General features: G+C 49.1%; 10 protein-coding genes across 10 annotated transcripts; 4 read left to right on the top strand and 6 right to left on the bottom strand.

Moving 5' to 3' along the window:
• Positions 1 to 3,322: 3,322 nt before the first annotated feature.
• On the bottom strand, positions 3,323 to 4,552 carry N7477_008507 (uncharacterized protein; the record flags this gene model as incomplete). Its single annotated transcript, XM_056970170.1, has 3 exons — positions 3,323 to 3,719; positions 3,776 to 4,263; positions 4,337 to 4,552. The coding sequence occupies 3 exons, from the start codon at positions 4,550 to 4,552 to the stop codon at positions 3,323 to 3,325; spliced, it is 1,101 nt and encodes a 366-aa protein (XP_056820202.1).
• A 915-nt stretch (positions 4,553 to 5,467) lies between these two features.
• Positions 5,468 to 6,127, bottom strand: N7477_008506 (uncharacterized protein; the record flags this gene model as incomplete). The annotated part of the gene is made up of 1 exon (XM_056970169.1): positions 5,468 to 6,127. The coding sequence occupies one exon, from the start codon at positions 6,125 to 6,127 to the stop codon at positions 5,468 to 5,470; it is 660 nt and encodes a 219-aa protein (XP_056820201.1).
• A 2,756-nt stretch (positions 6,128 to 8,883) lies between these two features.
• Positions 8,884 to 10,191, top strand: N7477_008505 (putative zinc metallopeptidase; the record flags this gene model as incomplete). Its single annotated transcript, XM_056970168.1, has 1 exon — positions 8,884 to 10,191. One exon carries the CDS (start codon positions 8,884 to 8,886, stop codon positions 10,189 to 10,191), a length of 1,308 nt encoding a protein of 435 aa, XP_056820200.1.
• A 621-nt stretch (positions 10,192 to 10,812) lies between these two features.
• N7477_008504 (uncharacterized protein) lies at positions 10,813 to 11,178 on the bottom strand (the record flags this gene model as incomplete). Its single annotated transcript, XM_056970167.1, has 2 exons — positions 10,813 to 10,882; positions 10,919 to 11,178. The coding sequence occupies 2 exons, from the start codon at positions 11,176 to 11,178 to the stop codon at positions 10,813 to 10,815; spliced, it is 330 nt and encodes a 109-aa protein (XP_056820199.1).
• Positions 11,179 to 11,719: 541 nt separating this feature from the next.
• N7477_008503 (uncharacterized protein) lies at positions 11,720 to 13,438 on the top strand (the record flags this gene model as incomplete). Its single annotated transcript, XM_056970166.1, has 3 exons — positions 11,720 to 11,840; positions 11,902 to 12,740; positions 12,800 to 13,438. The coding sequence occupies 3 exons, from the start codon at positions 11,720 to 11,722 to the stop codon at positions 13,436 to 13,438; spliced, it is 1,599 nt and encodes a 532-aa protein (XP_056820198.1).
• Positions 13,439 to 14,267: 829 nt separating this feature from the next.
• On the top strand, positions 14,268 to 15,814 carry N7477_008502 (putative MFS transporter; the record flags this gene model as incomplete). Its single annotated transcript, XM_056970165.1, has 2 exons — positions 14,268 to 14,812; positions 14,875 to 15,814. Coding segments are annotated over 2 exons (1,485 nt in total), but the record flags the coding sequence as incomplete, so codon positions are not given.
• A 584-nt stretch (positions 15,815 to 16,398) lies between these two features.
• Positions 16,399 to 17,989, bottom strand: N7477_008501 (uncharacterized protein; the record flags this gene model as incomplete). Its single annotated transcript, XM_056970164.1, has 5 exons — positions 16,399 to 16,619; positions 16,699 to 17,050; positions 17,136 to 17,213; positions 17,299 to 17,677; positions 17,793 to 17,989. The coding sequence occupies 5 exons, from the start codon at positions 17,987 to 17,989 to the stop codon at positions 16,399 to 16,401; spliced, it is 1,227 nt and encodes a 408-aa protein (XP_056820196.1).
• A 2,010-nt stretch (positions 17,990 to 19,999) lies between these two features.
• N7477_008500 (DUF726 domain protein) lies at positions 20,000 to 22,018 on the bottom strand (the record flags this gene model as incomplete). The annotated part of the gene is made up of 1 exon (XM_056970163.1): positions 20,000 to 22,018. One exon carries the CDS (start codon positions 22,016 to 22,018, stop codon positions 20,000 to 20,002), a length of 2,019 nt encoding a protein of 672 aa, XP_056820195.1.
• Positions 22,019 to 22,861: 843 nt separating this feature from the next.
• On the bottom strand, positions 22,862 to 23,581 carry N7477_008499 (DUF726 domain protein; the record flags this gene model as incomplete). The annotated part of the gene is made up of 1 exon (XM_056970162.1): positions 22,862 to 23,581. The coding sequence occupies one exon, from the start codon at positions 23,579 to 23,581 to the stop codon at positions 22,862 to 22,864; it is 720 nt and encodes a 239-aa protein (XP_056820194.1).
• Positions 23,582 to 23,858: 277 nt separating this feature from the next.
• On the top strand, positions 23,859 to 24,939 carry sec17 (alpha-soluble NSF attachment protein SEC17; the record flags this gene model as incomplete). Its single annotated transcript, XM_056970161.1, has 4 exons — positions 23,859 to 24,033; positions 24,110 to 24,438; positions 24,461 to 24,649; positions 24,700 to 24,939. 4 exons carry the CDS (start codon positions 23,859 to 23,861, stop codon positions 24,937 to 24,939), a joined length of 933 nt encoding a protein of 310 aa, XP_056820193.1.
• Positions 24,940 to 25,115: the final 176 nt, after the last annotated feature.

The following is a 25,115-nucleotide window of genomic DNA, read 5'->3' as shown; positions in this document are numbered from 1 at the left end:
ATTTTCTCCATTTCCGAATCGGTCGAGTCTCGTGTCAGGAGCAAAAACTCTCAAAAAAAGAGCCCCAAATAAGACAAGAAGCCCAAACCAGCGCCAAAAAAATGAAGTAACGCCTAGTACTACCAAAAGGGAAATGCAAGCCGGTGGATCACAATCTGCCCAAGGAAGAATAGTATGAGCAATGACGCTCAGGAGTTTATGGAACCTATCAGCGGTAGATAAGCCAGGAATCCTTGGACAAATCCATGTGTCCTGCGTTGCTCTAGACGGCGAGGGTTTGCAACGGCACCAGGACCGTTCTCCCCGGTACAATAAGAGCACATCGATTGCCCTTTTGGCTTCTCGCGTATTCCCACCCTCGCCATCGGGTCTTAAGTCGTCTTTCAACACTTTGGAGATTGCCTCCACTTCTTTCGCGTTCTCAACGGCTTTATCAAATAGTTGCTGCTGGTTTTCATTCATACAGCTGAATTGTCGGTCCTTAGTCCACCACAGCACTGCATTCAGCAAGACCCCGACTAAAACTGCTATAATAATGAGCAATGTACGATGTGCGCCGCGATACTGAAGCGAGGCTAAGAGCACCCCGAACCCAACAAAGGACAAAAGAGTGCAGGTTCGGAGCGCTTGTCGATCTCTTATCTGTGTGAGATCGACTTTTTTGGGGGGATCGGCTGCTGGAGGAACGACTATCACGTATCTGCCATAAACGAGAATCAATTTGTTCTTTTCTTCGCGTAGCGATTCCGGTACTTCACAAGTTGTTTCGGTATTTCGGAGGCCTAGCTCATATGTAGGTATGACTAAAGCATTGCGACGATCCTCGATGGAGACGTCTTCCTTGTAAAGACGGAGAGGTGACTCGTCTTCTCTTTGTACTGAAACTGTGGGTTCGCGAAACCAGAACCATTTGCCCCAGCATAACACATTGTAGAACCTTCCGAGCTTCCAATCTGCCGGCCAGGCCACGTCATTTCGAGAAATCGTGATAGACCCGACTTTCACGGGACCATCGAGGTTGTTGTAGACTCTAGCCCATTCTCGGACCTCTGTCATATAACTGAGAACTGCGAGAAACCCGCAATTTTTCCCTTCGAATCTCTTCTCTTGTCTCGGTATCACCATAACCCAGCGGAAGGGTATGCAAACAATAAACCACGAGATTATCCAAAGTTCTGCAGTGCTAAAAGTGGATATTCGTGGGTCGCACACCGAATCTGAGTCTCCCGCCATCTGAGAACCGTTATGTGAGCAGTGCATATTAGAAATTATCAAGACGTTTGTCCTTACCACGAGGGCTGCTACGAGCTGACACAAATTGTTTTCACGAGGCTTGTATAAAAGTGGGAGATGTCTTTGAAAAGCCGTGATACCCTGGACTCAAGAAGCAGAATTCTTGAAACTTGTGGCCAAGAAGAGTAAGGGCCGCAAGGCTACTCCCAAAAGAACTGAGCTGAATTCAACTGATCCAGCCAGTATCACCTCCACGGGTCTATTATACGAACAGATGTAGGGCATGTTGTTGTAACGAGCAAACTTACATCAAGAATGCCCATAACAGCCTTCGAACTACTAAACTTTGAACCCGGCTCCGTCAGTGGCGGTTCGACACGACACTACATGAAGTCATGACTTGACTCGTCACAGGCGGCTTAATCATAGTGACCCGCGGCCTCATGAAGCGGCCGATGTCAGGATCCCTGTGTGGGTCAACTGGAGCGGGCCAGGAGAGCATTAGAGGTTAAAGCTAAGGAATACCCGCCCCTGCCGTCTGCGTCTCGACAATGTGAAACCATCCTTCCGGTCCATCCGCCTTTTTGATGTCAGCCCTGGGTGGTCTAGATCGAAATGTATTACATAAGCACTTCTCATGACCAACATTCGACAAATGGGGAATAAGTTAGTGGGGACTTTGGACACAAGAGTGATAGTCTGTAGCAACAGAACTGCTTGTCATAATACTACAGTAATAGTGTAGGTGGTGACACTAGAAAAATAGTGTACATGTACCTTTGCCGGTTTATTCGCGCTGATAATATCTCCAGGGAAGGGTTCATATCAGCTCTGCAACAGACCGAAGTCCCATAAAATTTCCCATATGATTGCACACCATTACATTATTGATTCGGTGGGCAAGGTGGCTTCTTCACACCTAAACAGCGGGGTCTAGAAATTGATATCTTCTAGACATCACTTCGACTAAAAGTGAAAGCTTGCTAAGTTCGTGGCGCCTATCCTTCTCTGTTTGAATGATTTGCATTTTCATAGAAATGCTTCAGCTATCACGGATAGCCAGGGGACGCCTGTGTACCTAGGCACTTACACTATCTACTAGACATGATTCATGTAATCAGTCTGAGTAGGAGCCCTGGAGACTATTTATCAGAAAATGTGGACACGTTGCTGTTCTGGGGCTACACCCTATATAGTAGTTTCGATTTTAGTTTTCAAATTCAGTTACACTCTTACGATTTGATTTCCGGACGTTACAGTCCGTACAGACGAGTTTGAACCTCCACCCATCCGGCTGGGAAGTTACCAATATTTTTACTTGCCAGCAGAATACAAAGACATGCTAAGCCACAGAAATTCCCCTAGTAAGTAGTCTACCACTCCTCTACCTCTTATCACTGCCTGCACACGCCTAGGCATGCCTTCAGAGAGGCTTTGTAGGTGCTCTGTGGCTATCTCTGGCCACGCAGATTGCGCATAGGTATCAGATACAGTATATCCTATTTGTGACGATTCACATGTGGTTGATGCCTGATGGCTGGTTTGATGCCTGCTGCAGCAGAGATCCCACTTGTAATTAGATCTCATCTCACCATCTCTGCTTCTTTCCTTCCCCATGCTTAGTTGCTTCGTTGAATGCTACATGTTTGTTTGATATCTTCGTGTCTAAGCGTAACACTAATGTCCTCATCATTTGGTACATCCATTGCAGCCGGCCGCCCCTGCCATCTGCGATATAGATAGTTCTCCACTGCGGATCATATCCTAGATAAGCTCATAATTTGAAGGGGCTAGGTTTAGCGCCATTCTGGTAGTGGCCAGCTACCAGTGATGGATTGTCAAGATCTCCAGTACCAAGGAAGAGGATACTTGTTGTGGCGGGGAAAGAGGTGTCGTACGCAATAACGTCACAAGCGAATACACGCTTCAAAGCATTAGGTACTCAATGTAAGGAACAATACAAGCCCCACTGACAGGTGTACTCCGGAATAACTAGTAATCAGGGTTCGAGAAAGAGCCGAAGAATGTAGGTGGTTGTACCGATTTCGAGACATACTGTACAACTACCTAGCTCTTTGAATTTGTTCCTTCATCGCTTGAAAAGACATTCCAAATCTTGCCCATCAAACCACTCTCGGTTCTTTTTCCACCCTTGTACAATAAGGTCCCTACCAATCTTCACGACCTCCTCAACCTGCTCCTCGCTACCCCATCCAGCGACCCTACTGCCCCAAACAACAAGATGAACGCCGACATGAACAGCAGTTCTGAAAGCCATAATATCGCTAAGAGGGCCATAGCCCTCCAAAAAGCCTTGAATTACCCACACGCTACAATCCACTTTTTTAAAGAGCTTCGTTTCATACAACTCAGCCATCATCTGTCCCAGATCCAGAGCTCGATATCCGATCTGGCATAATTCCCAGTCAATAATGAAAAGGGTAGTATCAGACTGTTCTCGGAGCGGAACATTGGGAATCAGAACACTAGAAATCCCATTAGATTCTTCTTTTTCTCAAAATTTGATTAAGTTTAAACTTACTTCCCCGTCCAGAAATCACCATGTATGATTCCAAACTCACGATTATGATCACTTCTCTTCATCTCCCCCGCAGCATGATTCTTCACTTCCTCAAAAACACCCCGACTCTCTTCCAAAACACCCGGGAAGTTCGCAATCGTGTCCATCAGCATGGAATAATTGACATGAAACTTCAACTCCTTCATCGACTCGTTCTGGGCAAGGAAAGATCGGGTCTCTGCCTGTTCCCCTTTATCCGCCCAGTCATGGAACGACCTCAGCCAATGTCCAAGCGACCGACCGAGCAATCGACCTAAAGACGCCGACACATTCTGGCACAAATTCGAGAGGAGGAAAGTCTTCAGATCTAAAGAATTAGGCAAATCTTCCATGATTTGCGTATTTGTTTCCTGGATAAAATCAAATACACGGGGCGTTTTCACGGTGATGTTTCCCTGGGAGTGGAACGGTAGCCCATTGAGCGCTTGCAGGATGGCTTGTTCGAAGTGCTAGCGTCTATTCAGTCCTCCATTCTATACAATGTGAAAAGATTGGAAAAAAAAAAGAAGGAGAAATACTAACACATCGCTTTGCGTCGAGCTTGAAATCCTGGTTGGAGGCCACATAGTTCTTGGTATGTTTAATGACGATCGAATCCCGGGCTGAAGGTGTACCCCGGTAGACGAAATTGGCGGTGCCACCAGATAGGCGAGTGAGAGAGGAGCATGCGAATGGGGTTTGAGAGAGCTGCTGGGCGATCTGATCGCGAATCTCGTCTTTGTTTTCGATGTCGGTCATTTTGCTGTATACTGTTGACAAGTGGAGGGGATGAGGGTTATCTGCTTGTATGTTTGACCCTGCGCTAGGCCCCTTCCAGTGCCCGCGCGCGGAGAACGCCTTGTCCCACTGGAGATCAGCCACACCCCCGCCATGACTCACGAGCACTGACGATTGCATTGAAGTGTATTGTGTAAATTGAATGGAGATCACGGTCTGAGCATCTCAGCCTGATCGGCATCTGCCTACTAAAGTCTAAATTCTTAGGCACCTAGATTCACAAAGTGGATTGATGATTCGTAACGCATGTATTGGCCCATTTATCGGCTAGGATGAACGATGAACATTACTATCAAGGTCACAACGACTCCACAAGTCACATCAAACTCAAAACAAAAGAAAGTAGAAAAACATATCACAGCGAATACTCATCCTCAAGCTTCTCCACGAAAACGAGTGAGTCACTAAAGGTATAGCCAATAAAGATCACACGGCAGCAAAAGCTTGCATAGAGCAGTCGCAGCATTGTACCCCTCTCATTGGCCGTTAGATCCACATCTGCAGCTTATGGAGGGGCACGCATCAATGGTCCTATCAATGCCAACAGAACTATAGAAGCCCAAGCAGGAAAGAAAAGTCCCCGAGCCACGCCAAGAAACCAGATCGTTTCCCAGAACGGGAGTCCGATTCGACATCAAACGATGACTCAAACAAAGGGCCTGTGGGCGCATCCAGGCAAGCCCAGCTCCTTTGTTCCAGCTGCAAGACGGGGGGTAGGGGGGGTTGACCAGGGGAATTCCACACTGGTGAAGACCGGCTTGCGGTCACGGGCAATCAATGCCCTTGGATAGAAAGGAATCCTGTCGCAGTTTAAGGTGGTTCGTAAGGCGTGTGACTGTTCATCGAGTGCATAATTAAATGCTGTCAACGTGGGATTCAGAAGCGGTAGTCTGCGCCTCGGCGGCGGATTCGAGAGGACTCGAATCGCTGCTCGGAGCGCTCGCGGTCTGAGCTGTAGAGCGAGCCGCGACTGGATGGACTGCGAGATATGGAGCTGCGGGGAGATTGGTAGACGATAACGTGACGCTTGCCCTGGCCTGGAGAGCGCTCCGAGTGAGGAGATCTCTCGATGATCTCTGTTGCGGTGCGCTCAGGCTCGGGTGAGTATGAGCGAGATGGACGGATTTGTTCGATCACAGGTCGGCGAGATGGAACATAAATGGTGCTCGTTCGGGGAGCGCGGACAGGAGAGGCACGGCCACGACGAGGGGACTTGAAGGCCAGACCGGCTTCGACGGCGTCGAGAAGGTCTCGGACGGAGTTGGCTTCACGCGGAAGCTTGACTCGCATCAAGACACCGTTCTCTTTGTCCACGACCGAGAAGTGTTTTCCGTCCTTACAGTAGAGGTGCCTGGTCACATCGATGGCACGAGGGTAGCCACGCTCGCAGAGGCTGTCGCTAGGCTGGTTGAGGGCGGTGGTACATTGGGTGCAACGGCTGACATGACGGTCAAACTCTTCAACTACGAGCTTCTCGGCGTCGTCCATGTCACGGACGACGAGGGGAGGCTCGACGATTTTAATTTGGCCAGGCATGGTGTCGAAACGGGTCAAACTGGGTTGACGTCGCGGGGCGCGGCGTGGTCGTTCTATGGTGACGGTTTGAGGGTTGATATAGTACTTGGTGGAGTGGAACAGCGACACCGTGATTGATGTCGAAGAGTCACGCGAGAGAAGGTGTGTGATCACCGTATAGATAGCGTGGAGACAGGCAAAGTACTTGATTTGATGGAATGTTCAGTTGTCTTGAAAGGAACTGAAGTGACCCGCGAAGAGTGAACAGAGAACAGTGTGTATAGCAAATGCAATGTAGAGGGGGGAGAAGAGTATATATAGGTTTCCTAATTGGCGAGGCGCATGGCAGCCTGGGGCATGGCGTAAAATGATGTACATCCGTGACTTGAGCCCCACGCGGCCTTGCACTTCACAATCTACCCTGGCGCACTGAACAAAGCTAGCGCGAGAACTAAAAGTGTGGCTCAGTTGAACCAAAATGGCACTAACTAGACCCAGGTCGAACTAAGTCCAACACCGCCCGAGTAGCCCCAAGCCGGTACTCTTATTGGTCTCTACTCTCAATTGAACGGTCTGTCATCATTTTTGGACCTCTCCGGTGATGTCGTGCATAGCCTTGGAAGGACTATTTTCTCACAGGAATAGCCCTGTCCTTGCGATTCCCTATCCACCCATGTCATCGACCCTGAGCCAGTGGCTTGTGCCTCGTGTTCCTGAGAGGGCGTGTCTCGTGCCCCTTGAACCCTTGAACCCATGTTCACGTCACTCGATCTTTCGGTGAATGACAGCCATTCCATTTGACGGGTTGTGCGATGTCTGAGGCTCGCCCCCGAGCGCGGTCTATCGCGCTCAACCCTCATTTGCTCCCCAGCCGCTCCCCTCAACTCCAGGCGTCTACCCAGACGGCTATCAAACAACCCGATCTATGATTCTGGCGATGTGAATGAGCATACTCGATTCTATTCTGAGAGAGCTCGATCGCTGGTTCGGGATTTCAAGATTCCCAAGAATAGAGCGACCGCGACGATTACGATACTTTGGACCCCACGCCATGGACCCCTCACCAGGCGCTACTCCTCAGCCCCAAGCCACACCACAATCTCCTTCACCTCCTGCTTACCTTTTTTTCTGCTCGCTTTCCCTCCAGGATTCTACATAGCCACAGCCACAGTGCCGCTTATCTTGTGAAATGATTCGATGCACCAGCCACGGTCTCTCTCTCTCTCTCTCTTCTCGTGTTCTTGCTGACCAGATTCCCTGGATATATCTCCGTGCCGCGTGTGCTCAGTCCCCTCACCCTGCACCCTCAAGTATCGTCCACGCCATGAGAGTATCCTTAAACTTACAAGAGGACTCGAGTGACCTATGAAGTGCGGTCTTCGAAGAGATGCTACTGCAATTGCCTGTCTGCCTTCAAGGCATCTGCCAATCACTCCGCTCGTGCTCAACCCGGGTGAACGCCCAGACCCCGTTGATCCTCCAAGCCGCAAAAAGCCACTTCCTTTTCCAAGATCTGGCCCCGATTTCTTCACAATTATTTGTCAGAATGGTTTGACTTCCCCCAAGGATCTAATGCATGCCCTCTTATTACCTGTCGAAGACTCATCTAGTCCCGTGGTGAAGACACCACCTGCCAGTATAGTTCTTTACATGGACAAGCCCTTCACCAAGCCCTGCCGGGCTAGCTCAATCGGTAGAGCGTGAGACTCTTAATCTCAAGGTTGCGGGTTCGACCCCCGCGTTCGGCTATTCCTACAGAACAACCTGAGATATTCTTTTTTTTTTTTATCTGGTCTGAAAATTTTGATTGAGGCTCGTGTCGCGGCCGGTGAGTGGTTGAGTCAGTTTTTTGGGATCCACTGGGTGGGGATCGGCCCGTCATAGAAGAACGCCTCTGCTGTACTTTGCTACAACTCCGTTATCCCGACTCTGAAATGGACAATAACGGAACAGGTCTTATGACCGACGTGAAAAAGCAATTCTTGCTGGGTATAAAGCGGAGACTTGTTAGATGCTTGTGTATTGTGGCTAGATCGTAGGCCAAAGCGCAAGGCAGATTATGCCATTCCGAGTTGGGGAGATACAGCTGATCATGCATTGGAAATGGCCAGGCATCAATGACTGACAATACAGTGCATATGGTAGACTGTATTGATCAAGGTCTTCCATTAACTCTTGGTCGGCTGAAAGAAAAAGCAGCACTGGACTTCGGTAGGCCCCCGTAAGATTGTCATGCCAGGGCCGCATCTACATTCCAGGCTGACTAGAGACGGAAGCAAAGACGGACCGTGATGTTTCCCGCGGAAAATCGCTTGATAGAAATACTCCGTCAAACATAGTGGGGAATGAAAGGAAGCAATGGTTTCCAACCCCGTTTGCCAATCTAGCGCACTACGGAGTAAATTGCCGGTTCGGAGACGGAACTGCCGGCATGGGCTCTTATTCACTGACATCATCACCGCCCTCCAGCAAATGTGCATTCAGACTATGCGCTTGTTCCGTGTACACATCAAATACATAGGACTTGGTTATGCAACCCCCAACCTCAATTCAAAAGGGAAGAACTGCATATCTTCAGGAATCCCTTCCCGAAGAGTATCCGAGGGCAATCCAAAGTCCCGGACCTTAGCAAACCGGTTATATGTAGCTTTCATGACCCTTAGACCCACATAGAAAGCATACGCTGCATGTTCAAAGTCCAGGTGAATCTGGCTCAGTGAAACGCCCGCTCAATTCACTCCAATTCAAACTTGATCAGTTGGTCTGCATCGATCTCAATGCCTGTCCCCGCAACTCAGAGACAAAAGCAAACAGAAGGGTCTCATGGCCATAATGGCGCATTGAGCGAGTTGATCAATCGCCACCGGCCCGACTTGAAGCCCTTTGAGGAGATTTACCGCCATCTTCACAAACAACCCGAGCTATCCGGGCAAGAAGAACAGACGGCCAGCAAAGCAGCAGACCACTTGAAAAGCCTGGACTTCGAAGTTCATACCAATATCGGTGGTCATGGAGTAGCCGGGGTCCTTTACAATGGCGATGGGCCTACTGTTCTATTACGTGCGGACATGGATGCGCTCCCTTTAGAAGAGAGAACCGGACTACCCTATGCCAGCACACAATGGGTCAAAGGTCCAAATGGGAAAAGCACCCCCGTCTCCCATGCATGTGGACATGACTCGCACGTCACGGCTCTCATGGCGGCAGCGACGCTCCTGCATGCCGCGCGCAAACAATGGGGCGGCACGCTGATCTGCATTTTCCAGCCGTCCGAGGAACATCTGGATGGGGCCCGTGCGATGCTCGACGATGGACTCTACGACAAGATTCCCAAGCCGGATGTTGTCCTGGCTCAGCATGTCATGAGGATGAAAGCGGGCACTGTGTGTCTGAAATCGGATTCGCTTCTAACCGCAGCGGACTCTTTTGACGTGCGTATTTTCGGACGTGGAGGGCATGGCTCGGCGCCTCAAACTACTATCGATCCAATTGTCATTGGCGCGTCCATTGTCATGCGTCTTCAAACTATTGTGTCACGCGAAGTCACTCCTGGTGAGTTGGCGGTCGTTTCGTGTGGGAGCATCAATGCCGGGCATGGACCGAACATCATTCCCGATCATCTTGACATGCAGTTGAATGTGCGAACTCTCGATGCTGGTGTGCGCGAGCGTGTTTGCGATGCTATCCACCGCATCATTGAAGCCGAGTGCTCGTCTGCTGGTGCTGTGGAGAAGCCCAAAATTACGAAAACATATTCTTCACCGGCCACTGTCAATGATAAAGATACTGTCGACGCTCTGCGGGCGACGTTTGAGCCGTACTTCAAGGAAAAGATGGTCGGCATGGAGCGCCCGACTGCTAGTGAGGACTTTTCCCTCCTGGCCACAGCTGCCGATGCACCCTACGTCATGTGGATGTTTGGTGGTATTGATGCCGAGACTTGGGATGAGGCTGTTGCCAATGAGAAGGTGGATGAGCTGCCCAGCAACCACTCTCCCTATTTTGCCCCGGCTATTCAACCTACACTGCAGACAGGTGTGGATGCGTTGGCCCTCGGCGCTTTGACTCTTCTGAGTACGAAATGATAACTTGCACTAGTCATTCGTTTTATCACTTCCTATTGCGCCTGACCTACACGGAATGGAAATATGGAAAAATGTACAAAGTCGCAATCGAATAATAAGGCGTAGCCACATGGACAAGGACTTCTGTCCTTATACGCCGGCAGCAAAGCTTGTCAAATGCCCTGATCGTTTCTTCCAACTCATGCTTACTCCCAAATTGCACCGTGAGAGTGTCCTACTACGGCAATTCACCAATCTTGATGTAAAACTCATGAATTGTTCTCGAAGGAATGAATGACATATGTCCACCTTCCACTATCTGAGAAAGAAGGGTAAACTATTCTCTCAAGAAATGTAATCAGCTTCGAGGCACCTACCTGCACAAACTCATTCGCAGGCTTCAAGCAATGATGACATTACACATATCACCCCTAAGGTTAATTAGTATACACAAGCGAACATATGATCTTAAAAAACCAACCTTCTTGTCCTCTAAAGTCCCAATAAGATCAAACTCACCCCTCGAAGTAAATTGAAGCCCTCATTCGCCCCGAGTCCGCCGTAAGGCTCCGTACTCTTCGCCGCGGCATAGCACCCTATTCTCTTTCGCAATTTTACAAAGAGCCCATTGCTACCGGGCCCCTAATGAATGTAGACCATATCACCTTGTCCAAGGTCCAATACCAATTCAAAGTCTGATAAGCCGACTGTCCTACATCGTTAGACTCGCGGTATAATTGATAGACACGCTTTCAGGTGCATTTCAAATGCAGCAGCATTTAGATTCGCAGAGATAAAAAGGCACCCGGCCAGAGCACCAGAACCCACAACACCAGAACTCATTGGCACAACAAGACACCCAAAAGCAAGCTGGCCGACAACGAAAGCCGCACGAAGGGACATGCCCACGCGCTGGCAGATGTCCATATCCAGTGATGCCTTCATGCGGATGACTAGGTAATGGGTGTGGGGAATACCCCGGACTTTGTTGAAGTACACGGGAGGCATAGCGCTTATTGATGGCAAAAAAATTCCGTCATTGAGAATTTGTGTTCCTCTTTCGGCCGCTCGCCGAATTGTGCAGCTCAGCTTGGTTGCCAATAATTTGAGAACCAATCTCGACCTGCGTCAATAATGCAAAAAAACAAAGGCAAAAAAGAAATCTCCGATAGGGGGAATCGAACCCCCGGCTGCCGTGTGAGAGACGGCGATGTTAGCCACTACACCATATCGGACATCTTTGATGTGAGATTAGCGGGTATAAAAATCATAGACTAAAATCGGTTCCTTGAGTCCCTACACATCGAGGCTGACTCAAGCTCGCGGATGGCTGACTGAGTGGCATCCTCAGGATGTAAATGAGTACGTAAAATTGATGTGTCACTGTACCTTTTTGGGGGGTGCGTTCTTGCCTGAGTCACCAAGTACCATAGAACCTCGTACCTGGATCTTTGCCAATGTAGTCCCGTCTTCTGAATCGTGTGCCCCACTCTCGTACTATCTTCAAGCTTCCCCAGCACAGACAATTGTGGGTCATAGTGCCACCGACATGTCAGCGAAACGCCCCAGACTCGTGTCTCCGGTACAGTACAATCGCCTGCCCATCCCAGAAACCGACATAGATACCTCCTTCTCCTATCATCAAGCATTTTCTCCCAGGCTTGTACCGAGTAAGATGACTTTCGTTTCTTGTCATGCTGTCATCAGACTTGAGTCACTAAGGCGCAACAGGAACGGATTCGCAAAAATGGGGACTCCCCGAGTTCGCTGAAATACGCGCTGTTCACGCTCTCGAGACTACGCCGGAGAATGAACGGCTGGTTCGGACTCATCATCCCACATTGCGACTACATGATCAAGTTTACGTATCGCATCCCCAGTACGGCCCTGAGGTCTGGCTTGTGAACGGCGCGTGTGAAGACATTGAAGCGGGAGGGCGATCGTTGCACCCTTATCCTGAGGACAGGTTGAACCTTCAACCGATTGGGAGAGTCCTGACTCCACGTTCACCATGGAAGGAGGATTATCTTTTCAAAGAAGGTATTAACCCAAGAAAGCTCCTGTCCCCCGAGAAGATTGATAACTTGCGCGAGCTTTTCCCCGTGGCAGTAGGGGCCCGTCTTTTCGTCAGTGGATTCCTAGTCGTCCTTTTTAAATCACTCCATGAAATTCAAGCCGTGTATGAGAGAGACTGGATCATGGAAGTTGGGGGTTTGCGAACAATCTATGATGAATATAGGCTCGAAGCCAGCGCCGACACCGTCATGTCCGGCATGGAAGTTTGCAAAAAACCCGAGAGTCTTCATGGTCAAGGCTGCTTGGGCCTGAGAATTCGGATGACTGATGGAAAAGAAGCCATAACGACTGTAACACATGGCTTTGTGAGAAACCCTCAATGGTCTCGCATGACGATGATGTTTTCCGACTGGATCCTGAGATCCAAGAGCGCTCTTTCATGCTTCCGCCGTCCACCACCTCAATCCGACACTTGCGCAATTGGAGTCGAACGGAGTTCAAACAAGAATTCTCCGATTGGGAAAGAGGTTTGGCTAGCGACGGAGAAGAAGAGGGTAAGTCTCTTCCCCCTTTCCCGTGCTTACTGCCGAGGGCTTTGAACTTATTCATCCAGATCGGTGTTATCTCCCATACATTCGACGATCCAAGTCCAGTTCTTCCGTTTCCGGCTGGCTATCGGCACGACGTCAGCCTCATCATGGACGATGATCTACCTCAACTTGTCAGCCCGCCTGGCTATCCCGCTGTGTCGGGATGGGCGTCATACTCCGCTGCGCTCGCTGGGTCCGATGTCTACGTAACCCGGATGAACACGGTCGTTGGGAGGTGGCTTCTACTCGAAGGAACCGTTGATCCTAATGCAATTAGAAACGCAACAGTCATAGGTACCCAGTATCTATGGGACCGCACTGCATATTCACAGACTGCGTCACTTTTGTGGAAAACGAAGGAACCGTTCAGTCCTGCAGATGGGTGGTCAGGATCAGTCCTGTGCCTTGGACGGCCGACAGACGAGTCGAGCCTTGCGGTTGTCTTCCAGAATTTTCAAGTGCCCTGCACCACGCTCGTGAATCCCGAATCCGGTAAATATCAACAAGTACCTGTTAAAGGGGGATTCTTGCTCCCAGAATCCATACGGTCTTCCAAAATTGTCACAAGCAATGACCAACACCGGGGGCGGGATTCCGACACGTATCCGCGCCGCAGCAGAGAACGCGCAAGTTCAGACCGTCGGGTGTTCTCGACCCTTTAAGAGACTTCAATTTGCTCTGGCTTTGGTTTGCTTGACGATTCTCCAGAAACTCTTGCTCTTCACCATTACCCCTTATGGCCCGACCTTTTCTATTAGGTCTAAGTCTTCTTACCTTTATAATCACAAGGCTGTATTTATATAACAAAGAATAAAGAGAGCTTAGCAAGCTTATGAATTTCAAAGAAAAAATAGTGTCCTAAAATATATTGTATGATTTAAATTAGCATTACTAACTTAGAAACTCCTAGTAAATAACGAGATTTAGAAAAACTATTGTTTTTCCAACAAACATAGTAATAAATAATGCTAAATAGATATATCTACTAAAGATCCCTTAGGTAATAGGGTGAGTTATTCTAGGCGGTTCCCTAGAATTAGGCTATCAAGTCTAGAATTACTTAATAAATACTAGGAATTACCTTTTAAAGTAACGAGTAGAAACCCTTTTCGGAAGGCTAATCTTGCCCGATAAGAGATAACCGATAAAGCCTAAATTACCACAATATTACTATACGCGTAGAGTATAAGCTATGAATTACTAGTAAATTACTCGAGGTGACGGGGTCGAAATGCCTCTGATGGCCCGATGCAACGAAAGCTAATCAAACTAAAGTCTGGCGTCTCAACGCCTCAATCTTGAATCCCCTGCCCGCCCCCAGTAATTTTTTCACACGAGATAGGTTTCTCTTGAGCATTTCCCTTCCTCAGGCAACTTGATAGAAAGGCGTCGTAGAAAGACTCAGCGGATTTCGAAATCGAGAAAAACACCCATCTCTGCCTGCCATGCCTGCGCGATCGCCATCAGTACCATCGGCTCCCCCACGAGAGGAGCCTGACGAGCGGGGCACCCCTGTTAGGGGGGGATGAGGCTGGTCATGACGACCACCCCAAGATTACTTCGCTTCTCCGCAATCGCCTCTTACTCCTTGTATGCCTTTCCGTGGTGGCCGCTGACTTTGGCAACTACCTTGGCTATGCCCCTCATATCGAAATTCTGGAGTCGATCATCTGCCGCCAGGCTCAGGGTAGCAACGCGTTTGGGGTCGATGAAAACTGCAAGTCACCTCAAGTGCAGGGAGAATTGGCTCTCATAAATGGGTGGAAAGACACATTCGACCAGCTACCAGGAATCCTCCTTGCGCTTCCTTATGGGTTCGCCGCTGATAGGATAGGGCGTAAGCCTATCCTGGCACTCAGCTTGATTGGGCTCATTCTCGAAGAAACCGCCATGCGATTAATCTTTTTGTTCAATTCCGTCCTGCCGCTGCGAATAATCTGGGCTACGCCAGCTTTTCAAATCATAGGCGGCGGACCCCAGATGGCGACCGCCATGGCCTATGCTATGGTCACCGATATAGTGGCAAGTAACCAAAGGTCGGGACAATACCTTCCCAAGGTTGATGGTCAATTGACTAACAGAGAAACCTATGTTTAAGGGCGTCTGTTTTCTTCGTCCTGTCTGCTGGAACCCTATCAGGCGAAATTCTCGCAACACCGATTGCTGCATTCCTCATGTCATGGAGCCCATGGATTCCATCGCTGCTGGGTTTGTTCTTTCAATGTTTAGGGCTGCTTGGAGCCGCTTTTATATCAGATGTGCCCTTCAACCCAGCGCCATGCAACGACCAACGCTGCCTAGAGGAGCAGGAGGGGGAGGGCCAGGAAGAGGGGCATAATCAGACCGAAGTTCACAATTCAACGTATATCCGGTGGGAAAGGGCCATCCGGCGGCAGTGGAACCACATCCGAAACGGCCCTATGCTATCCTGTAGCACCAGCCTTTTCTGCACTGTTGGTGCATTTCTATTCGCAAGTATCGGTCGCCAAGCACTGCAACTCATTGTTCAATATGCCTCAAACCGATTTTCTTGGAGTATTGCGCGTGCCAGTTCACTCATTACGCTGAAGGGTATAATTAATCTCGTCACTTTATTGTTTATTCTCCCTTGGCTTTCCGCATGGTTGAATAAACATCTACGTCTGTCACCTGCCGCCAAGGACCTCCGTATTGTCCAAGGCAGTGTGTGGATTCTCACTCTGGGTTCGGCCATCATGGCCGTTTCTACTCATCCAGCATTATTCATAACGGGTGTTAGCTTGCTTGCGTGTGGATGGGGGTTCTACTCGGCCCTGCGAAGTCTAGCAATGGAACTGGTATCGCCATCGCAAGTGGGTATTGTGAACACCGCGATTGGGTTCGCCCAAAGTACCGGCTCCTTGGTTTCAGGGCCCATCCTGGCAGCTACGTTTCGTTGGCGTTTGCAGAAAGATGGGCATTTGGTGGGATTGCCGTATATGGTTGCCGCTGGTCTATTTTTCCTATCCGGTTGCTTAACAAGTTGCGTTCTTATTCCGAAGGGAATAAATGACCCCTGAATGCCGATTGAGGACTCGATGATGGTGTTTTTGAAAGCTAGAGGCCACCAAGAGAATTTTCCCATTGTCGAAGTGAATGCTGCTATTTGACTTCCATCCAAGTTATTTCATTATGATTAAAAGAAATGAGATAGCAAGTATTTACGTAATTACTCTTCGGATGTAACAGCTCTTATTCGACTTACTTCAGATTCATACCATTTGGTCGAACTAAACTCTCAAAATTGAGATTATTTGTAGCCTAGATAGCTTTATTCCCTCATAGCATTAATGCATCAATCTTACACATATCTCCCTGTTTTCAATCATCCCTTCTGACTGAGATCATCTAATATTCTGATCCTTCTTCCTAATTCTCGCCCCATATTTCTTTAAGAGAAAAGGCACAGGAGCAAACGCCAATGCAATAAAGGCCAAGAGACTATTCCCCCATCCCATCCCTAGAGCATCATATAGGCCCTGACCTGCGAGAGGCAGCAAGCCTCCGGCCAAACTTCTAAGGATGTTCATCGCTGCCAGAGCGGAGGCAGAATGTCTCGGAAATGCATTGACCAGATAGACCTGCGCTGGCTGGAAGATGCCCATCATGGCGAAACCAAACACTCCCAGCCCAAGTACTGGGACCACGGGGATGCATTCGTCTGCAATGACCACCCATACCAAAGAAGGCCAATGGGAGCTACTAAGCCTGAAGGAAGCATAGGCCACAGATACTCCTCCGGTTGGAGATCGTTGCCCAAGGCGGATGCTTTCCTCTTCTTCCGCTGGGTTACTTTATCTGACGCATAGCCGATGATAAAGATGCCTAATCCATTGAACAAGTCATTTTTTGTCTCAAGTCACCTGAAGCAGAACCAGAAGAGGAAGATAAGCAATCCACTCACCTAGAATGGTTCCAATTCCGTTCCCTAGGTAAACCAACCCTGATATGCCGGTTGCCAAGTGATACTTGTCCTGAAAAATGTACGCCAGCGTAGTAAAGACAAGGTACTGGTATCCGTATACTACTGCAACATCTAGTGCAATGATCGTCACCACAAACAACGTCAGCAGAAGCTTAGGGGGACGAATGAGAGCCTTGAAGACGACTGCTCGGCGAGAGACTCCAGGATCCAGGCGGGACTTCAATTGAGGATTGCCTGTCTCCTTACGAAGTCTCCGAGATTTAGCCTCCAGAAGTACGGGACCATATGTTTCACATATCAGAAAGGGAGAGAGAATCGTAAGGATGGCCATCTAACCCACTGTGAGTCAGAATGTACTTCGTATCTCGCTTTCGCATGCAATGCCCTTTCATGATTCTAGTTGTCCCAACGCTTACCGGAATAGCAATAACCCAAAAGATCCATCTCCAGCCAGCAGCCTCGCTTAAATAGCCTCCGGCAATGGGAGAGAAGACCTAGACACGATGTTATGTCAATCTACGCCAGCCCCCGGCCGAGACCAATAGATAAGGATATGGATAGTAGCATAAGGGGTCTTACAGGCGCCACTAGCGATCCTAAGCCCCAAACGGCCATCGCGGTCCCCATCCGTTCAGGTGGCATGAGATCGCCTATCGTGCCTCCGCCCAAAGCCAAAGGCGTCACCCCTGCGCAGCCGGAGATAAATCGGAATGTTAGAAACATCCCTACGTTCTGGCTCAAGGCACATCCAATGGTGACCCCAAGGAATATCACGTTTGTCACATGATAAACGATCGCACGACCATACAGTTCAGACATCGGTGCCACGATAAGTGGGCCAACGGCGAATCCGATCACATAGATCGACACGACAAATGAATCTAGTTCCGTACTGTCAGATCTAAGAGATCTCATCACGTCTTGAACGGCAGGTGCAAGCATGGACGAAGCTAGCGAACTAGTGTTGCAACATCAAGCATCAGTCACATGAACAGACTCGATTTGAACGAGATTCGCAAAATTTGCGGGATCGGGCCGCTTCATTAGCGCCGTCGGAATTCACCAGTACGTACGTGACAAAGGTCAGGATTGTGATAAAGACGATGTAGAACCAACGGTACGTGGCGTTCCAGTTCAAAGGGTTTGCGGGATCTGCGTCGTCATCCCAGAACACTCCATTTGGATCAGGCACGCCATCTCGATCTCCCAGGCTGTCATCCGCATTCAAGGCAGGAGGCGGGCCCTTTTCGGCATCGTGGGTCGAGGCCATCTGTTCGCCAAATGTGGGGGTGGAGGGTGAATGAATTAAGATGAGACAAAACAACTGTCGGGTCAGCTCGATCAATCAATAAGCGAAAATACAGCAATTCAGTCCTCTTTAAATATTCCATCAAAGATAACTGGCGTGGTTGACACCATCGCGACGGTATTTTTACTGTGTATTTCAATCTGAAACCACACGATACCTGTATGCACTAGTACCGAGGACCACGATTGAGAATACTGGCTGAGCAACTCTCTAAGAGATCGCTGTTGAGGGCGTCTCATAGCCTGAAGGCATAGCACTGTCATTTTAGAACACAGGCATTCCGGATTGACCATTTGGACTTTCAAAAAAAAAGGAAGAGGTGAGTTGATATACGCTGAATCAGGATTTCCATAAACTTTAGCGGATAGATTGTGGGGTAACCATAACCTTAACATAACCATTTCTCCGCAATCTAATGGACCAGAAATTCTGTTTACGTTGTCCAAAGTTTACTCTCAGGCCGTCCCTTTTGCATACAAGTCTGCCAAATTTCAAGTGGAAGAAGCTAGTGAAGTTGACAATACTAATTCTGAGTGACCTGCAGATCTGCTAACGAGTCAGAGGCCGCCCCCAAGTCTATTTTGAAAAAGCAACGGATTATGAACGAATCTCAGACGAGTAAATCTAGATGATGAACTCGGTAGCCTGATTCACTAGCGCGGCCTAAAGGGGTTCGACCGGGCGGGCAACGCAGATCCGGCGGAATTCCGGGGTGGGCGAGAACGACCTAGCAAAGTAAGAGCCCTGAAAGTACGTGACAAAACATGTGTAAATTTACACTCTGATAAGGTTACATGACTATCTCGAATATTTGGAGATCCCATGCATAATCTAACGATCCCTGTAGCTAGCAATTATAGCAGGAAGGGTCACTTTAATCCCCGTTGGCTCTTACCTTACAAGTATATGATGGTCGCTATGGTCTCTCTCCGTGCAAATGATCTGCAATGTGCGAGGAACGCAATTGGAAATACAGACCGGTATGTCATGCATACATCTTGAGCAAAGTGACCGAGTCTGTCGTAATTTTCAATGGTCAGCTGCGCCAAGCAAGCGCTAATAGCTTCGCGTCGCGCTTAGGTTATCTAGTGCGTGGCACCTCATCATCGCCTATCTGGGCTGCTTCAAGGCCGCAGGATGGGGAGTGGCCCCTGTATGATTCTGGTGATACAGATTTGGGGACAATGTCTGTGAGGCTTCGTACTCACTAGTGAGTGGCTCGGACGTCTGGCGCTTCTACCTGTTTACTAGAACGAAGGGTTCGTAGCTTCTTTCTGACATTACCATCGTTCGTACCGTTTTCTCCTTTTCATATCTAATAACCTGATAGGACAATGGATACAGCTTGACAGTGTACTGCAATACACCCTCACACCTACGGTACCTATGGAGAGTTTCAAAGTCTAAGAAAGATTGAATACTATGTCGCCTCGATTTCTGCCGCAAAGCTGGAACTTATCTGAGCAAAAGGGTAAGCTGTCCGCAAGTGGTTTTGCGCTTCCTGACTTGCCCTGTTGCCATCAAGGTTGTTGAACGAACTATGCTGGACCGATTGTATACCCGCACCATATTTTATAAACATCGACTGGATTGTCTTGTGGCTTGTGAATGAAGCCGTTGGCACTATCCTGCTCAAGCTCATGCCCCAAAACGACAACGTGCTACCACCATTGGCCCTAGCCATGCTGGAAAGCGAGGAGGATGCGCGACTGCCCATTTTCTACATCTTATGATATCTTTTGGGGGCGCTTGGCTGAAAATAGGGCCTAGAACAGAATTCAAACAAAGCGAGCCAACAAGTGGTACAGGTCGCCTTATGTTCTTTTTCTGGGCCCCACCGTAGCCACAAAACAAGATGGTGCGGAGATCATTAACTTCAACGATTCGAGATGACGATGGTGAGACCAAATTTGCACTCAATTTCGACCTTTATATTTGGGTAAGTGTAAGTAGTGAATGTATCTGTTTGCCTCATAGGGCACTGTGTTTTTCCGGATGATCCATCAACGGAGAAGAGTAATCCTCATCATCCAAATCCATCATATGTATCCGGTGCTGGGTCATTTTCTCCTCAGTGTGTGACTCGATCTGTCTTTCCATTCGCTGTTCCTCGCTAAACCCGTCCTGGCTGTTCAGAGCATCACGAGCAGTGGAAGAGTCATGATCTTTGATGCCCGCTTCGGTTTCATTCTTGGCCCTTTCAGCCTCCTGTTTTTCATCTTCAACGGCCAAGGCACGCTCTTCACGTTCAACCTCATTGAAATCGACATCTTGCAGCCCAACAGATGTCATGATTCTTCCCAGCAGGAACTTGTATCGAAGGTGACCACTGATCATGTCACTGACGTTGAGATTCTCGACACCGGGCACATTTTCAACAGGCTGCAAGCCAGCAACTCCCAATTGAAGACTACTAGTCCGATAGAGGAACCCAAGGACCGAGTCGTTCTCTGAGTAGACATTGACGACGCGGCCACTGACGACACTGCGAATACGTCGCCAATACTCGGCATCGGATGGAGTTGGTGATCCCATCACAATGACGGACTCCACGAGACCATAGGCACCTCTCTTGCACAACGTTTGAAGACATGAGAAGATCAAGCGAGACCCTAGAGAATACCCGATAAGAGTCACCGGCCGTTCTCCTTGAGCTTTATTGATCAATGCATCTGCTAGAACTTCACCTGCTTTGTCGGCCCGGGCCTTGGCGACGCTAAATGGATTATCCACGATGCCAGCAACCTTCATGAGACCCATCGGGAGCATAACGGCACTCATGATAGTGGCGAAGATCGTGCGGCTTAAAACTTCACGGCTGGCGACAGACCATGCCGCGCTCGTAACCAGTGCGGAGATTGCATTGCCCAGCTTCATCAAAGGCTCCATTTCCCAACGAAGCGCGAAAACCTCGGAGTCAGAACCAAGAACTCGCCAAGGAACTGTAAAATCAGATTCTTCTTTGATCCAGCCCGTCACACCAATCGTGACTCGCAACCGATGGTCTTGCTTAGCGGCTTCACTCTCATCCTCGGTCCTACCACTGCGTGAACCGCGAATCGGAATGAAGGCAAAGTCATCTACCTCCTTGGCGTACTTGTCCATCATCCTGCCAGTCATACGTCCACCATAGGCACCAAAAAGACCTCCAACAACGACACCGCTTCCGGCCAGAGTTCCTAATAACCCGGCAGCTGCAGTGGCGCCGAGGCCTAGTCCACCCATGACAGTTCCGATACCAGCTGCGACCAACGGAGCTGCAAGACCACCGGTGACGCCAATAAGAACAGCGCCGGCGACTGAAGCAATGCCAACTTTCCACTTGCGAGAATCATCACTCTTCTTGACTTGCTGCTTAGCTTCTGGTTGTGATGACAGCGCTAGCGCAGTATCAAGAAGTCCACGTGCAACTTTGACTTCGTCTTGATTCAGCACATCAATATCTATACCCAAGCTAGATGCAACATGAAGCATCAAAACTCTAGAGTAGGCAGTATACTTTTCCAAGCTGAGCAGCAATAATAGAAGCGAGTGAAGGATAAGCAGTCTTGTCGCCTTGGGAACTTGCGCCAGCGGCGATTCCACAGGATGATAGATTTGGCAAAGCTTTGCCAGTCTTTCTTCATCTTCAACAATGGGAATATCATCTGATCTCGCCGCCTCCGAAGGCTTTTTGCTTTGATCTTCTTCATTCTCATCATCCTTGTTAACAACCTCGCCAAGTCTCAACAAGACAGCATCTCTCCAATCTTCAAAGTGAGAAAGCGTCTGAGCTTTAGCGCGAGCTTTTGCTCTAGCATTTCGTGCAGCTGCTGGATGGTTACTGTTCCCTGGGGATGGTGATGCTTTCGTGCCATCAGGCCTAGGCGGCGTTGGGGGCCTTGCCTCATCATCGTCATGGTTGGACGGTTTTCGATTTGGAGATGAGTCGTTTTCAGATGGCGTTGGCTCATGAGAGTTCTCAAATATCTCGAGAATACCGATTCGCATCGATTGCGCGATCTCCGCTACAAGAACCGTTAGATCGGCACGTTCAGAACGGTCCAATATTGACGTCAGATCTTGGCCGCGCTCGCTCTCCGGCGGCGGAGTGGATTTTTTGGAGTCGAAGATGTTGCCACGTTTTCTTTGAGATTTTTGAACATTTCGATAATCGAGTGCAAACCTGATTCATTGGTAAAATGTCCCGAATCCTGGATGTTGGGAGTTAACAGGACAAGAGAGGGGATATCGCTTGGCTACGGGGCCGGAGCCTCTTCGTGGCCTAAGGCATACGTTTTTTAGTCACTGCGAATGTTCAAATTAGATCTATTTTGTAACATCGTAGAATTCAAAGAAATTACCTTGCTATAGTTCTTACGTTATAAGTAAATTGCCTTTTTCTTATATGGCTCTTGGCCGGTCGTCTCTTTGACTTGGCCTACGAACCCTTCATCAAGGGTATCGGGAGACACACGCGACAGCCTACAAATCATATATCCTCCACCATATAATAGACTTCATTCACTCGAGATTAATTGCAGTCAATGCAAGGAGAAACCAGTGAGTAATCTGCTTATCCATCATCGTTGAGTTTGAAGATTATCTATCATGGTCCGGGGCACTCACCCACGTATTTAATATATGATCTACTTCCACGACGTGGAGAACATGGTCCGTCCGTCTAGTTGTTTGCAGCAACTGGGCGAAGGTAATGTTTCTCGACAGCAGTTGGTGCTGCAAGATTGAATACCAGAAATCCATAGTTATATGTTGAGTACTATGACAATTGAAAGAGCCCCTGCTTGTGTCTGGTTGGCCAAGTCAGTGTTGTGGGGAAAGGCATATGATACTTCAGATTGAACCTTGCATGAACAGAGTGATAAAGAAGCACAGGACAGGAAAAAACTGTCCGGGGTATATTGCAACATATTGTACAGGTTTAGTATGACAATGCGCCCGAAGACGATGTGGAATGAACATGGATGTGGCATTGAGGGAAGCTCGAAAGCTACCCCTGCCGGTGTCGACAAAGAAATATGGCCCTTTAGTCTTGGAAGCCGACCCGAGCGCATTCCCATCCCAAGCTGACCCATCGGGATGAGTATTTCGTTCGTCCTGCACGCGCTGAACTCGCCGTCTCCTCCCCGTGACGCGTTCCCTCGCAATGGCATCCTTGAGCTTATCAAGTCCAATAGTCATCTCTTTCACCGCAGCGGGACTCTCATCACGGATACTGCGCAAGGGCTCGACGCCTGTCGTATCCACGCTCTGCATTTCTTTGACGAAATGAATTTGAGATTCAAGGGTCTTCAGCATGTGCTGCTCCTCTTCTGCGCTCGCTGGCTGAGGTAGGGCCGAGAGGCGGAGGAGGTGGTGGAGTTGTTTCGGTGTTACTGATGGTGTGGAAGGCTCTGAGGACTGGTCTGGTAGGAGAGACCGGACTGACCAGCTTGGTTCGGCGAGAATTGATTCGATGTTGATTGCTTGAGGTTTCGAAGAGTAGAGGCGAATGAAACCAGAGCGACGAGTAAGTGACCGCGACAGCCCTTGGCTGGCTCTTGAGTAGGCCATTTTTTGTGGTGTAAAGCAATGGCTGCTTTGGAATATATGCGACGTGATGTGAACCGCGGGGATGAGCAGGTCGTTGGCAGTAAAGTGAAGTTGATCCTCACAGACCGCCTCGGACCCACCGATCGATGCTCTGTCCTCATACCATCATCGCCTCTTTCGAACTGTGGATTAATTCTCAGTGATCACATCTATTCTTCACTATGGCTGCTCAAGATCCCCGTGTTCTGCTCCAAAAAGTGAGCTCTACTTGACCCTCTCTCCATCTCGCCTGCTGGCAATGACGACAGGCGGCATAGCTAACGATGTCTCGCACCCCGCGAGCAACCAGGCCGATAAAGCTCTTTCGGGCGCCTCCGGCGGCTTCAGCTGGTTTGGAGGACGCACAGAAAAGTATGAGAGTGCTGCCGATCTTTATACCCAAGCCGCGAATGCGTTTCGAGTACAGAAAATGAGTGAGCCACCCCACGTCGCCACGTCTGCCTACACTAAAGTGCGGGTCGCTGACGAACGGTATTTACCCGCGAATAGATAAGGAAGCTGGTCTGGCCTTTGAGAAAGCAGCGACAATCCAGACGCAAAACCTAAACGAGCCCGACGATGCGGCCAATACGCTCCAGGAAGCATTCAAGGTCTACCGCAAGTCCGACCCGGAAGATGCTGCCCGTGTTCTCTCCAGTGCGATCCAGCACTATGTTCTGCGCGGAAACTTGCGCCGCGCGGCGACTCAGCAGCAGTATCTAGCCGAGGTTTATGAGGTTGAGCTGGGCGATATGAAGAAGGCGCTGGAAGCATATGAGAAGGCCGCCGAGTGGTTCGAGGGCGATAATGCCGAGGCGTATGGATCCATCGCTTCTCGGGTTTAAAAAGCAATGCTAACAGCTGGACTCGTTTAGTCTTGCAAACAAACACTTCCTGAAGGTCGCAGACCTGTCTGCGATGAATGAGGACTATTACAAGGCCATCAACAATTACGAGCACATCGCTCGCCAGTCCACAAACAACCAGTTGATGAAGTGGTCCGTGAAAGACTACTTCTTGAAGGCCGGTATCTGCCACCTTGCGACCAAGGTATGTCTGCCCGGATTCCCAATATTCATCGTTTACTCACTCGCTCTCAGGACCTGGTCGAATCGAACCGCGCCCTCGAATCATACCGTGAAATTGACCCTACCTTCGCCTCAACCCGTGAGCACCAGCTGCTCGTGGACCTGCTCCAGGCCGTGGAGGCTGGTGACCAGGAACAATTCGCTGACAAGCTGTTCCAGTTTGATCAGCTCAGCAAGCTGGACAAGTGGAAGACTACAATCTTGCTGCGGATTAAGAACAACATCGAGGAGGCCGAGGAGGACTTCTCTTAGATGAGATTGGATTTGTTTTGGCCTTTGATTCCCCGTGCTGTGCAAGGAACTTTGAAATGAATTACTTTGAAGATTATTCGTTAGACGTATCTGAACCACTTGTTTGTTTGGCTTGGAAATGAATACAGCCTTCGAACTTTCTACGTTATTATTGGAGTATATAGTGCACTATCCCT

The sequence above is a fragment of the Penicillium maclennaniae genome, assembly GCF_028827695.1.
Source record: "Penicillium maclennaniae strain IBT 15551 chromosome Unknown utg000007l:1.0-4884863.0:1.0-4888362.0, whole genome shotgun sequence".
Classification (NCBI taxonomy): Eukaryota; Fungi; Ascomycota; class Eurotiomycetes; order Eurotiales; family Aspergillaceae; genus Penicillium; species Penicillium maclennaniae.
This window is presented reverse-complemented; position numbering and strand designations above follow the sequence as displayed.